The 12,577-nt window shown below is 37.5% G+C and overlaps 1 protein-coding gene across 4 annotated transcripts; it reads left to right on the top strand.

Moving 5' to 3' along the window:
• The first annotated feature begins 4,408 nt into the window (after nucleotides 1-4,408).
• Nucleotides 4,409-10,527, top strand: LOC104597544 (uncharacterized). 4 transcript variants are annotated; one of them, XM_019197779.2, is made up of 8 exons: nucleotides 4,409-4,630; nucleotides 5,405-5,890; nucleotides 7,909-8,074; nucleotides 8,161-8,211; nucleotides 8,336-8,518; nucleotides 8,668-8,764; nucleotides 8,912-9,711; nucleotides 9,828-10,527. In XM_019197779.2, the coding sequence occupies exons 2-8, from the start codon at nucleotides 5,427-5,429 to the stop codon at nucleotides 10,185-10,187; spliced, it is 2,121 nt and encodes a 706-aa protein (XP_019053324.1). In that variant the 5' UTR covers nucleotides 4,409-4,630; nucleotides 5,405-5,426; the 3' UTR covers nucleotides 10,188-10,527. The 4 variants fall into 4 exon arrangements, with proteins under 4 accessions (XP_019053324.1, XP_010257450.1, XP_010257449.1 ...); XM_010259148.3 differs by having other exon boundaries at nucleotides 4,410-4,630; nucleotides 8,909-9,711; XM_010259147.3 differs by having other exon boundaries at nucleotides 4,410-4,630; nucleotides 8,668-8,770.
• Nucleotides 10,528-12,577: the final 2,050 nt, after the last annotated feature.

The following is a 12,577-nucleotide window of genomic DNA, read 5'->3' as shown; positions in this document are numbered from 1 at the left end:
GCACTTTTCACTTTATTCTTCCTCCCAACACCAAGAGGTAGTGATTTTGGTTTCAATCTTCCCCCTCTCTCCTATTCTCCCTCTGTCCCTCTTTTCGTTTTGACTTTCTTTCCCCTTTCCCCTTTCTCTCTTCTTCTTCTCCTTCTTCTTCCCTTCCTATTTCCTACCAGCGTCATTCTCAGGTCATTTCAAATCCTGAACTCGAATCAGCCATGGAGGGGATCTCATGGCGGTGACATTCATTCTGTTTTTCATCAAATTCCCAATGATTTTTCACCATTTCCTCGGATCTGTTTTGCCCTCCCCACACTTATATCAATTCAACATTTAGGCTCCTAAATCATCGTTGGTCCCCTTTTATCGATCTTCACTGCATCACAGTAACAACTGCTGCTCAGATTTGTTTTGTTCTCAATCTCAAGCGAAACGAGCATCCAGACAGTTGATCTTTTCTTTCTTAAAGAATTCTTAATTACTTCTTACGATCTTAGAAAAGATTAAGCAATTAAATAGTTAATTCCTCAACTGTTCTGGGCATTCTGCCTTTATCGTAGCAACTCATTCTGGAGAGTTTGGATGGAGAAATGTGATTCAGTTCTTAGGGTGATGATTTTTGGGTTGCCTATACTGAATTCGGTTTGGTTGCTTCGAAATCTTCTGTGAAATTTGTCTCTAAAGGCACGACTTTATCTTAAATATTGTGATTGAGGTAAACTTGTGTTTTTCTCTTTTTCATTCTGTGAATTTGAAGCCAATTGGAGGTAATTATGAATACACTTCATGGTGTGATGGGATTCTTCTCTAGGTGGACTCGAGTTTATCAACTTCATCTAACAATATTGGGTTTGTTTTTAACCCTTTTTTTTCTGTTGGAGTTTGTTCTGAATTCTTTTTCTCTATATTATCATCACCTTATTACGAATTTCACCACGGAGGGTCTTATTTGTTGCATTGCGGTGGAATTCCTATTTCCTGCGTAAGAAGTCTTCAATCTGACCTGGGAATTCCACTTTCGTATTGTACAAATGAGGTTTTCTTTTTCTACATGCAATGGATTTGCAAAATAATTCATTTATAGATGCATTAGACATTGCAACCTTTCTCTAAGACTATTTATTTCTTTTTTATTTTTTACTTGCTTTTTTTTATTGGTAGATGATTAAAAAAAATTCTCGAAGGTGAATAACGACAGAATATACATACAAAGATAAAAATATAGAATCCGAAAGAAAAGATGAAAACTAGCCCCAGCCTACTACTCTCGATAACCCCTCTGCTGGAGAAATCCTCAGGTTTGCTCCTAAGAACGTCCCCAATCGTCAGACCTCGTAGTCCTAGTAGGCTTTGTAGAAAGGCCACGATGTACTCCAGTTGGAGTCCGACAACGGTTGTGCCAAACCCCAGTTGGAGAGAGAGAGAGAGAGAATGGGGGAGGGAGAATGCTCTGTTTCCGGAGAGAGAGATAGGGGGAGAATCAAGCTAGAGATGAGAGAGAATAACCACTGCCTAAGGTTGCAATGGCGTCAATGGCTTAGTTGACATTTGACAGTCCACCTTGTGTGAAGGAAATTAGGAGAGAGTGTGAGGAAAAGAGAAAGATTCTAAGGGTATTTTTGAGATTTTTGAAAAAAAAATTGGTCATGTGATGTCATATGTGATCAAGTATAACGATAGTCAATAAGGGAGATTTTAGACAATTGTCAAAAACAATAAGAATACTTGAAGACAATACTAAGCCACATATATTTTACCATGGCATGGGTTATTATCATTGGTTCCACAGCCTACTTTTAGCTAATTAAAATTCACTTCCTAATATGATCTATACCCATACATCTCACCATAAGACTGAAATCCATCAAATCTGAGATGTGTCGACTGTTCAACACAGATCATATTGTAATGTGTTGGCATGGTTTTCGCTAAGAGTAGATCCGGTCTCCAGCCAATCAAGAGTCAACCATGGAAGACTTTACTTTTTTTGTGAGTTAAACCCAGTCTCCTTTTATGCTTAGGATGAGCGATGCACCAACCACCACATTAAGGTTATATTTGGTTTGAAGAAAAAAGTGAGGAAAGGAAAAAAAACTTTTATAAATCTTGTATAAATTTCCCTGCATTTTTCTTCCTTTCCCTACTCTCTCCTTCAAACCAAACATAGCGTGATGGGGAGAAATCTGACTTTATTAGTAGCATCATTATCTTCTAATATGAAGTAGGTAAATAAACTTGACTATAAAATTGGACCCCCTAAAAAGTAAAATAAAATACTAGTAGAAGTAGAACCTATAAAACACATGGGAAGGTTGACCCACCGCACCCTCCCATTTATGTGGTTTGGGTCACTTGCATTCTGATGACTCGTATGAGTAAACCCGCCACACCCACCCATTTAGCCACTTATAATAATTAGACCATTGATATGTGAAAGAGACTCGTTCAACCGGTGATACCTCTTGTCTGTTGACTTCAAATTTGGTTTTAGTAAAGCATATAAAAAAAACGACCTTTAAAATTAAATTATAAAGAAAACAGTGTTGTCAGATTCGGATTGGACCTGTAAGTGAAACCGGTAAAATAGAGGCCCAATAAGCATTTTTTAGGTCCTTTTCTTATAATGTTTACAGACCCAAAGCCCAGTCAGGCCATGATCACCTCTAGTGCTACAAACAAAACCATCATTCAGTGGATCCTACAACTGAGCCAAAATCAATTTGGATTTTTATCCATAATAAATATGTTTTTAAGCCTTTAATACATATATTTGGATAAAGGTTAAATGTTTTATGAAGACTCAAAAAATTAAACGTGAATCAAATGGTCTTAATAGATCATGTTATTCTCTTTTAGGCTGTGTGCCTGTGTTTGCTTTATTCTTTAAGATTTTTCCCTCAGGCTTTCTGTTTCTTTCTTTCTTTTTTTTTATTTATAAACCAAATACAGCCTTAGAATTCACACTTCCTTCTTGTGAACCCGAATTAAATAATGGGCACGCTAATGATGAAAATAGAAAATCAGAACACGTGATGTTTTATAATTAACAAAGGACTGACGTGCCCGTATTTAAACTGGGGGTCGCAACATTTGTAGAGATGTCATCTATAATTCTATAATGTTATAGCCTCTTAATGGGCCTATCTAATCATGGCTTTCGAGTATTTACTATAAAAGGGCCCAGCCCAATTTAACATCATAATACACGGAACCATTGTTCAGTTTGGAAGCAGTACAAATGCAAATATATAACGTAAATACATACAAAATATATAAGATTTTACACTTTATATATTTGCATCTGTACTCTTTTCAAATTCAGCCTAAATTCCAATAAACCATTTCACTGACCGAATGGTCCAAACTGCAACATCTCGAGCGCTTCTGAACAACTGAAAATCTATGAACCGGTGAACATTCAACTAGGGTTGTCAAACGGGTTGGATCTGGTTTGAGACAGAATTTATTAGTTCCATCTCCATTATTAATCAGGATAAAATCATAGATTCAAAACCATCTTAATTATTAATCTGAACAATCAGATATGACCCGATTCTATGTTAATAACAACTTAAAAATGATCGTAAATAGTAAATTATTTATATATTAATAATTCAAGTGTTGATTCGGAGTAAGAAAAATCAGAATGCATTATTAATGAAGACAAAATCACAGAATTTCTGATATAATTGATTCGATCAATTCCAAGTGTGGAGCTAGGGGACCAAAGGGAGCCATGGTCCCCCCTATGGCCCCAGTACCTCGCAGGATCCGGTCCCAAGAAGGCCCAGCTATATATGAACCAATATTTCTTTGGTTCTTAGCCCAAGTGTTACGAGGTGTCCGGCCCATCACCATCTCTCTCTCTCTCTCTCTTTATTTATCTATTAATTAAACTGCAAGACTTCTTCCCAAGCGAACCTTACAAGCTTTTCGCAGGATCCGGTCCCAAGAAGGCCCATGTTAGAACATGGGCCAGCTATATATGAACCAATATTTCTTTGGTTCTTAGCCCAAGTGTTACGAGGTGTCCGGCCCATCACCATCTCTCTCTCTTTATTTATCTATTAATTAAACTGCAAGACTTCTTCCCAAGCGAACCATACAAGCTTTTTGTTCATTTCTCAATCTCTCGATTTCTCGTTCTTTTTGGGAAACCCGAAACCCGAAACCCTCTCTGTTTTTTTTCATATTCTAACTCTTTCTTTGAAACTGTTTTTTAGTGTTATGTTTTTGTATTAAAGAAGAAAACAAACAATAGACCATAGAAGTGTCAAAAAAGGGGGACACGGCGACATCAGGAAGGTCGCGTCGCGTCGTGCTCGTGTGAGTCTGCGACCCCGCTCTACTCTTCGTAGCTCTCGTCCTCACGCTAACTATAAATACTCGCCCTTCCATTTGTCTTTGCCACTCTCTCTCTCTCTGTCTCCATATTTCTCAGGACACGTCTTCGTTTTCCTCCTTTCTTCATCCCAGACTGCGAATCAAAGAGCTCAAAAGTCTGGCTTTTGGATCACGTAAAGGCCCGGATCTTGCCTTTCCAGCAAGCATTGCAGCTTCTTCAATGCCGCATTTTTTGCTTTTTGTTTGCCTCTCTCTCTCGGTTCTCCTGTTGTTCTGATTTTAGATCCTTAAGGTACGAACTCTGCTTCTCTACTATGTTTATTTTCGCGGGTTTTTTATTGAAGTTTTCATTTTGAGGTGAAGATTCGAGCTGTTACTATGTTGTCATTGCTGCATTTAAGGAATTGTGTGTTTAATCATGATCTAGATCTATAGATTGTCGAATTATGCTATATTCTTTTCTTGAAATCACGAAGGCGGTTAATTACCCGAACCAGAGCTTTCTAGCTCCGGTAGATATAGTGTATGTTTCTATTTTCATAAAGATCTTTTTTTTTTTTGCTTATTTTATTCCTTTTTAATCCACGCTTTGAGACGATGTTCCGAGCTTCCAAGTTCTTATTTATTTTCCCAGAAATTGTAGTTTTTTTTGTAATATTTCGGATCTGTAAATGGCCGAATTCTACCTGTGATCTTACGAACCAAATGCTGTTATCAGATCTTGAAGTTTATCAGAAGTTAGGATCTTGGCTATCCAGCGATCGATTGTTGATTGCTTATCAGTTCTTCTTATGAAATTATAGTTTCTCGTTTTCCTTTGATTTACATATCAATTAGATATTAGAATAATATCCTTAGATTTCGCAGTTGCACGTAGAATAATATCTCCGTTTTTGAGGTTCTAAGTGTCGGTTTGAGTATGTATATACGCAATGAGGGCTTTACTTACAGAACATTATTATGATAAGTTCTTAAGAGGAATAGTTCCTCTATATCTACTCCATAAATTTATCTAGTAAGTCTTAAATTCTTCCTTCGAATTTTTAATGCTCTGGCCAAAATGCAGGGTTGTCTTCACCATCTCAATCATGTGGAGGTTCAAACAGTTTATGCCAAGGGAACATACTGGGCTGGAAGGCCGTGCTATTGATGTTGGCAACATAAAGGTTCAAATCCGGAATGCAATTGCAGAAGGTGGATTCTCTTGTGTTTACCTTGCTCGTGATGCCATTCATTCTTCAAAGCAGTACGCATTGAAGCACATTATATGTAATGATGACGAATCTATTGAGCTGGTGATGAAGGAGATCTCGGTGATGAAATCACTCAGAGGACATCCAAATGTTGTTGCACTTCTGGCTCATACTATTTTAGATATGGGCCGCACAAAAGAAGCATTCCTTGTTATGGAGTTCTGTGAAAAGTCTCTGGTTAATGTATTGGAGAGCAGAGGAGGTGGATATTTTGAGGAGAAACAGATTTTTTCCATTTTCAGAGATGTGTGCAATGCTGTATTTGCAATGCACTGCCAAACCCCACCCATTGCTCATAGGTAATAGTTTCTTACTTCAAATTTTTATTTCCTTCAGTATTAGATGTTGTATGGTTTTTCTTACTGTTTATACATTCGATGCACCATTCTGTTTGATTGACAACCTAGTATTGTGTTGTATGGTTAAGAAGTAGTTGGTGAGTTTCACAACTATGGTCTATATTGCCTACTTTTTACCCTTTTTTGGGTTTGGCACTTGAACCACAGAAGAGTTACATGGTCACAGATATGGCCATAATTTTTTTTTTTTGATGAATGATAATAAATTTATTAATTCAGAAGCAGATTTAGAGTGAGTTCATACAACATCCCAGGGAGAGGCGCGAGCTGCAGCCCCTCCTTGAATCTTACAAGTAAACTAGGAAAGAAAAGCAAGAATCACAACTGAGCTCAAAACAACTCTTCCCTATTTACCCCTTGCTTAGCTAACACATCTGACAAAGTATTTGCTGATCTCCCCACCCACTGTACAGTGACCAACATATTCCTTGTCAACCAACTATATTTCTTCATTTCATTCTTGTAACGCCACATAGCCTCTTCAGGATTTTTCAACCAACCCACCACCACTTTGGAATCCCCCTCGATTGTTAGGTGCTGTACCCCCAGCTGGTTTGCAAATTGCACCCCTTGTACAGCAGATATGGCCATAAATTACCTCTTGATTGTTCTGCCATTAAAGCTAATAGCCCCACCTTAAACATAACAAACCATAAAATGTATGTAAACTACATATAATTATAACTTATAAAATAATGCAATACATAATTGTATGTTATCAATTTTTATTATGGTATCACTTGTCACTGGGTCAATCCAGTGGTCTGACCATTGATCCATGACCCAGTCCGTCCCCCTTTACAGGCTGTAACTTATGACTTGTGAGTGGCCTAGGTCCCAACAACACTGGTTATAGGTAATTCATATGAAATAATTTGTTTAACGGCCTTTTGTGTAAACACTAAATTTCTATAGTAATGAATGATCAAAAGGGCTTTATTAGAATCATTGAGAAAGAAAGAGGCCCTTGCTATTAAAATAGTCTAATAGCAGTGGACAATACAATAGCAATAGATGACAAGTACTATGGGAATAAAAAGAAGTCCTTTGCCCCTTATAGCTGTCACCCTGGACCTGGGGCCCCTCACTCAAGAACCTGTCTTCCAGTTCCTCCTCTATCTAGAAAGGCAGCCAATGCATTAGCTGACCACAGGATCCATCTGAACAAGCTGTTCAAGAGGGCATTTATGGCCTTAGCCTCTCTCAGCTTAAGGGTCAAGGGCTTTCCTTGGCTAAATCCATCCACCTTATAAGCTATAAATCTGCAGGAACTATATAATTACTTTACTACAGTCATTTTTAGGTATTGATATTATTTGGGTGAATTCTGAAATCATGTTTGATTGTGACAGGACAAGTCTTCATTTGTCATTAGAAATAAAGGCAATCTCCTTTTTTTCCCTCCTACAAAGAAACTTTGAGAACGAATTAAAGAAAGAATTTATTTTGAGTTCAAAAACAGAAGGCATGGCAGAGAGAAATATGGAATTGGGTTTTAGTTCATTCAAAGACTGTAAAAACCAAAAACCAGTAATCCTTATAATGAAGGATAAATATTCTATGCATATGGCAGGTGGAATCAAGTTGGGTGAGGGATAACTTGTCTATAAAAACTAAAAACCAGTAATCCTCTCTTTTTTTATTGTTTTATATGTGGAAGAAAATTTTCATCACATTGCACCAAGAAATGACCCTTATATAGGAGAGCTGAAGAAGTTAGCTATATATTGAACTACTTTTTTCCTTTTTTTATTTCAATTTTCAGCAAAATAGAGGTAAGTTAAATATACTTAATTCCTACTCTTGGTGCTAGGTTGTTTCCATGTTGCTGTTTTGTGCTTTTTTTCATTTGTAGTCATTTCAAAGGAAAAAGAACTTTCAAGTTGTGATTTTTCTTTCTTTAATCTTTTTTTCCAAGAAATTTGCTCCCACTTATTTATCTTCATTGAATTTGTCAGAGACTTAAAAGCTGAGAATCTTCTTTTGGGGCCCAATGGCATGTGGAAGTTATGTGATTTTGGCAGCACGTCAACCAATCATAAGCGCTTTGAAAGGCCTGAAGAAATGGGCATTGAAGAAGACAATATAAGAAAGTACACGACACCTGCCTACAGAGCTCCTGAGGTTGAATGATGACCAACTTTGTAATTTAATACTAAGCTATGGTAATGTGAAATGACAACTATGTTTTCCTTTTTGTATGATGTTAGATGTGGGATTTGTTCCGAAGAGAACTCATAAATGAGAAAGTAGACATTTGGGTAAGTCATATAGACCTCACTTTGGTGCAAAATTAATCTGGTAATAATTAGATCTCCGTGGCTCTCCTGTTAACTTGAGATCTGTAGACATAATTGAGAACTGAAGTTATCTTTCTTTTTGCAGGCTCTTGGGTGCCTCCTTTACCGGATCTGTTATTTCAAATTTGCATTCGATGGTGAATCAAAGCTCCAAATTTTAAATGGAAATTACCGCATTCCAGATTTACCAAAGTATAGCTCGTCCATCACAGGCCTGATCGAAGACATGCTTCAATCTTCTCCAGATGCCAGACCCGACATCACGCAGGCAAGGGCTTTGCTTGATTGCCCATTCATCTCCATGAACCTAGGTTAGTTCTAGATTATTTGTGTCCATGGTAGTATTAGGTTAGTTCTAGATATATATATATATATATTTTTTTGCTTATTGAAAACAAGTATTTTACCTTGTCGCAGGTTTGGTTTCGTGTTAACCAGCAGTTACCTGTAGAGTTGCAGAAATCATTACCAGACAGACCACCTAGCATGCATCAACCAACTGTTGCCAACCATGGTGAGGGTGAGAGCGGACCTTCATAAATCTGCAGAGCCTCTTTCACACACGCATGCACACAAATAAGAGAGCTTTAAAATTTAAATTGATTTGTAGAATATAGTTTTTTCTTGGTTCACACAGTCTGATGTATTCTGTTGTTAGTAGGGATTTCAAATACTACAAACACAAACAGGGTTCCTGCAATGCCTCGGAGGAGTCCTCCACCCCCTCCTTCATCCAGAGAACAGGTTCAGAATGTATCACCACTATCCGGTTTATCCCTCAGTTCCACAGCAAGTGGAGGTGGGTCTTCATTAGGGTCATTCTGGACCACTCAGCACGCAAAGGATTCACATGTTTCTGCGAACAGGAGTAAACCGACCATTCATGTAGAATCAAATATTCAAAGAACAATGAGTCATGGCCGACAGAATCCAGATAAACTTCATCATGCTGAGAATTTTAGCCCTGCAAAAGTGCAGAACATCCGCACCTGCTCTGTCAGGAATCCACGTGGAGTCTCCCTCAAGAGGTTTGATGATGTCCCTTCCAAGGACTTTGAAATAAGATTTTTCTCGGAAGATACAGGCCATGAGCCCAAAACAACAAAAGTATCAAATTCCAGTAATGTAATTACCTTCCAAGATGAGGCATTCAACACTTTTGTTGCTGAATTTGATACCAATAAACTTGACTTGGGAAATAGTGGTAATAAGAATAAGAAGAAACCAGGGAAGGAAGAAGCATTTGAGGCTGAAGTTGATAGGCTGAAGGAGCAGTTAAAGCAAGCTAACACAGAAAAGGCTGAAATAAAATCCAAATATGAAAAGCTTTCTGCCATTTGCCGTTCTCAGCAACATGAGATTCAGGAGCTAAGGCAAGCTCTGGCTGCTAAAACTGTACCAAATAAAGAAGCCTCGAAGAATCAAAATTCTTTTGGAAACTGCCAGTCTAGCAATCCTCCAGTAATGATTCTTTACTTCAGTTCTTGTGTGATGGATATTGTTCTTCAGTGGAAAATGTTATTTATTTTTTATTTCTTTTCACGTCCTAATGAGTGATGCTTGATTCATTTTGATAGCAAAGGGAGAAGATCGAAGGAACAGTGCGGGAACTCCAGCAAGGGATTCTTGCCAGCAGTTCTCCTATCCCAGACTCAAAGCCATGGCGGGCATTCTTTGATGAAACCAAACCGCAAACTCCGCCAAAGAGTAGCAGTCCCAGATCGGTTCGGACAACAAATGGCCACCAGAATAAACAAGCACCTAGTGGGCGACATGGTCCCGAGACATGGAATTTTGAACCAAATAGTTTCAAGGAATTTCCCTCCAGTACTCAGGTAACACAATATGGTCAAGTGCTCAATTTTCAGCTCGTTGCTGACTCAAAGAGCGTGGAAAGGAAGCAAGCTTCTCTGCCTGCTGGATGGGCTGGTTTCTAACTCCAAAGTATTTATTTATTGGAAAGTCAGCAAGCAGGTGTTGATCATTATTTTATTCGCGCTTTCACTATGGTTAGATGGGCTATCAGATTGTTTTCCATGTTGGTTCTTTCAGTTTCAGGGGGGTAAAGAATGAAAGAATGCAATGTATGGGTATCCGAATTGTTGTTTTGTTTTTTGTGCTCTCTGGTACCGGTCCTATGAGTACTGGAAAAGGAAAAGGAAGAACACAAACACAAATGTACTCGGGTATCTCAGGGCCATCACCGGACGACAGATGTATAGTTTTTGCATCATATTTAGTGGACAAATAAAAACAAAAAAGATGGTCTATATTACACCTCATTGGTGTACACTGCATAAATTTAGATTGACAAAATGATATATCAGTGACTGAGGAAGCTCAAGAAAACCATTCGCCATGTGGCAGTCATCCCTCCTACTCCTAATACAATGCCATGCAACACCTGTATATGGACCACTCACGATACAACACATCAGCCTGATATATGGACCGCATATCTATAGAGCTGAGTACACCGTGCTTAAGTAATGGCAGTCATGCATCTGTGTGGAGAGAATAAATAAAATGGTCTTCTGTAGTACATTTTCAGGTTATACTTTGTCAACGAAATTTAAAATTCAATACCCGATCGACTATGGTGTTGGAAAAACAAGATACCAATCAATCAACATCATAAAATTGGAAACTAATCAAGTGGGTTTTTATTAAAATTCACCAGCAAAGCTTTTCGGTCAAGGAAGCTGTCTCCCATCCAAATATGTCTTTTTCTCTTTGTGGTGCTAATCTCGGGTGATTTGTGGGGTTAAGATGCCCCTCTTGTGTAGCTCTTTCTATTTTTATCAAAAAATAATTAATTATTATATTATTATAAAGTGAATATTTATCTTGATTTTGGTGCAGATCATAAAAAGTTAAATTTGATAGTATCTTAATAGTATCTTATTAATGAGTAAATCTATGATGCAAAAAAAAATATAATATGTAGAGTTTTGACTAATCAAAACCACTCATGAATTTTGATAAATAACACCTTATTTGTCATCATATATGTGATTTCAGTTTATTGATCAGTTGTTTTTTCGGTATTATATCTTTTTCATATCATAATCGAACCCATTATTAATATATCTTTACTTCTACTTGCACTGGTGCATAGTATAATACCCCCCCGCACTAATTGACAATAAAGTGGAGGCAGATTAAGTCTGAATCCAATATGCAATCCCATATTTTAGATTTCATATCAGATTCGAATTTAAATCTTAATATTCAGATCAGATTTGAATTTGATTGGATCCAATCTAAATCCATTACTGTCTTACTTGAAAGTTCTGATGCCCTAGGGTTCTAGCCTCCAAGGCCCAGACCGACCCAACCCAAAAGGCAAGGTTTAGAAGTTTCCTGGTGGGGAGGGATTCTGGTTAATGTTAGTGAATATATAATTTATCTCAGCCTATATACAGATAAGTTTATGTTACATCCTTTCGCTTATATATTCATGTTATCGGTACTAAATCTATGATTGGAGGTTTATGCACATTGAGACACTTGTGATTGTTTAATCCATTTTCCAAAACCAGGAGTGTATGGGGGACAGTTTTTAAACCAGTAAGTTGTGCTTTTGTACAATCAAATTGGTTGATTGGATTGTTTTGATACTTTAACCTGAACCGCATTAGCATTTAATTTCTTACCACAATCTAATTTGAATTTGTTTTATTATACTAAAAGTTGAGTGGATACAGGAGAAGTCCTTTACCAAAATTCTTTCCACCAATTTTGCAAGTTTAAACACAATAAACGATGTCAAATTTGTTGGTGTTAAGAGAATGAAAACTTTTTCACCTAACACAGCCTAAGCTTTTTAAGTCTAGTGTTCTATCTTCCTTTCCCCTATGGATAGGCCTATGCTTGTCGCCGCTTCAAGTCTGATGGATTTTCCCGCAAGGGATACAATCTATTAGAGAATAAAAACCTATACATTCAAGGACATTGAAGGATTTTGTCCAATACCGGATAAGTATGGGTCCTGGAGCTATAGAGGTCGAAGCAATCCAACACCTAGCTATATGTCATGATCTGATTGGTTCACAGTCATGAATCAGAATTGGAATTGAAATCTATTGGAATCAAAATCAAAATGGCATGTTCCCATTGTCTGTTTGGTTCAGATAGGAATCAAAATTGAAATTGAAATCAACTGGTGGAGTGAGATTTAATTTTGAAGGGAGGGGGAGGAAATTGACATTCCCTCAAATGGGAGAGGGAGAATGCCATTCCACTAAGAATGAGAATGGATTTAGATTTCATCCATCCAAAGAGTTGGAATTGGAATGGCCGATAGATTCAATACTCCTATTCCTGT

The sequence above is a fragment of the Nelumbo nucifera genome, chromosome 7 (assembly GCF_055504915.1).
Source record: "Nelumbo nucifera cultivar China Antique chromosome 7, China Antique-T2T, whole genome shotgun sequence".
Classification (NCBI taxonomy): domain Eukaryota; kingdom Viridiplantae; phylum Streptophyta; class Magnoliopsida; order Proteales; family Nelumbonaceae; genus Nelumbo; species Nelumbo nucifera.
This window is presented reverse-complemented; position numbering and strand designations above follow the sequence as displayed.

Excerpts from the sequence above, each read along its gene's own strand:
- LOC104597544 (XM_010259146.3), top strand. The coding sequence starts at position 5,427 with ATGTGGAGGTTCAAACAGTTTATGCCAAGGGAACATACTGGGCTGGAA. Across the intron at positions 8,212-8,335 it reads ATGAGAAAGTAGACATTTGG|GCTCTTGGGTGCCTCCTTTA; the intron begins GTAAGTCATATA and ends TTCTTTTTGCAG. Across the intron at positions 9,712-9,827 it reads GCCAGTCTAGCAATCCTCCA|CAAAGGGAGAAGATCGAAGG; the intron begins GTAATGATTCTT and ends TCATTTTGATAG.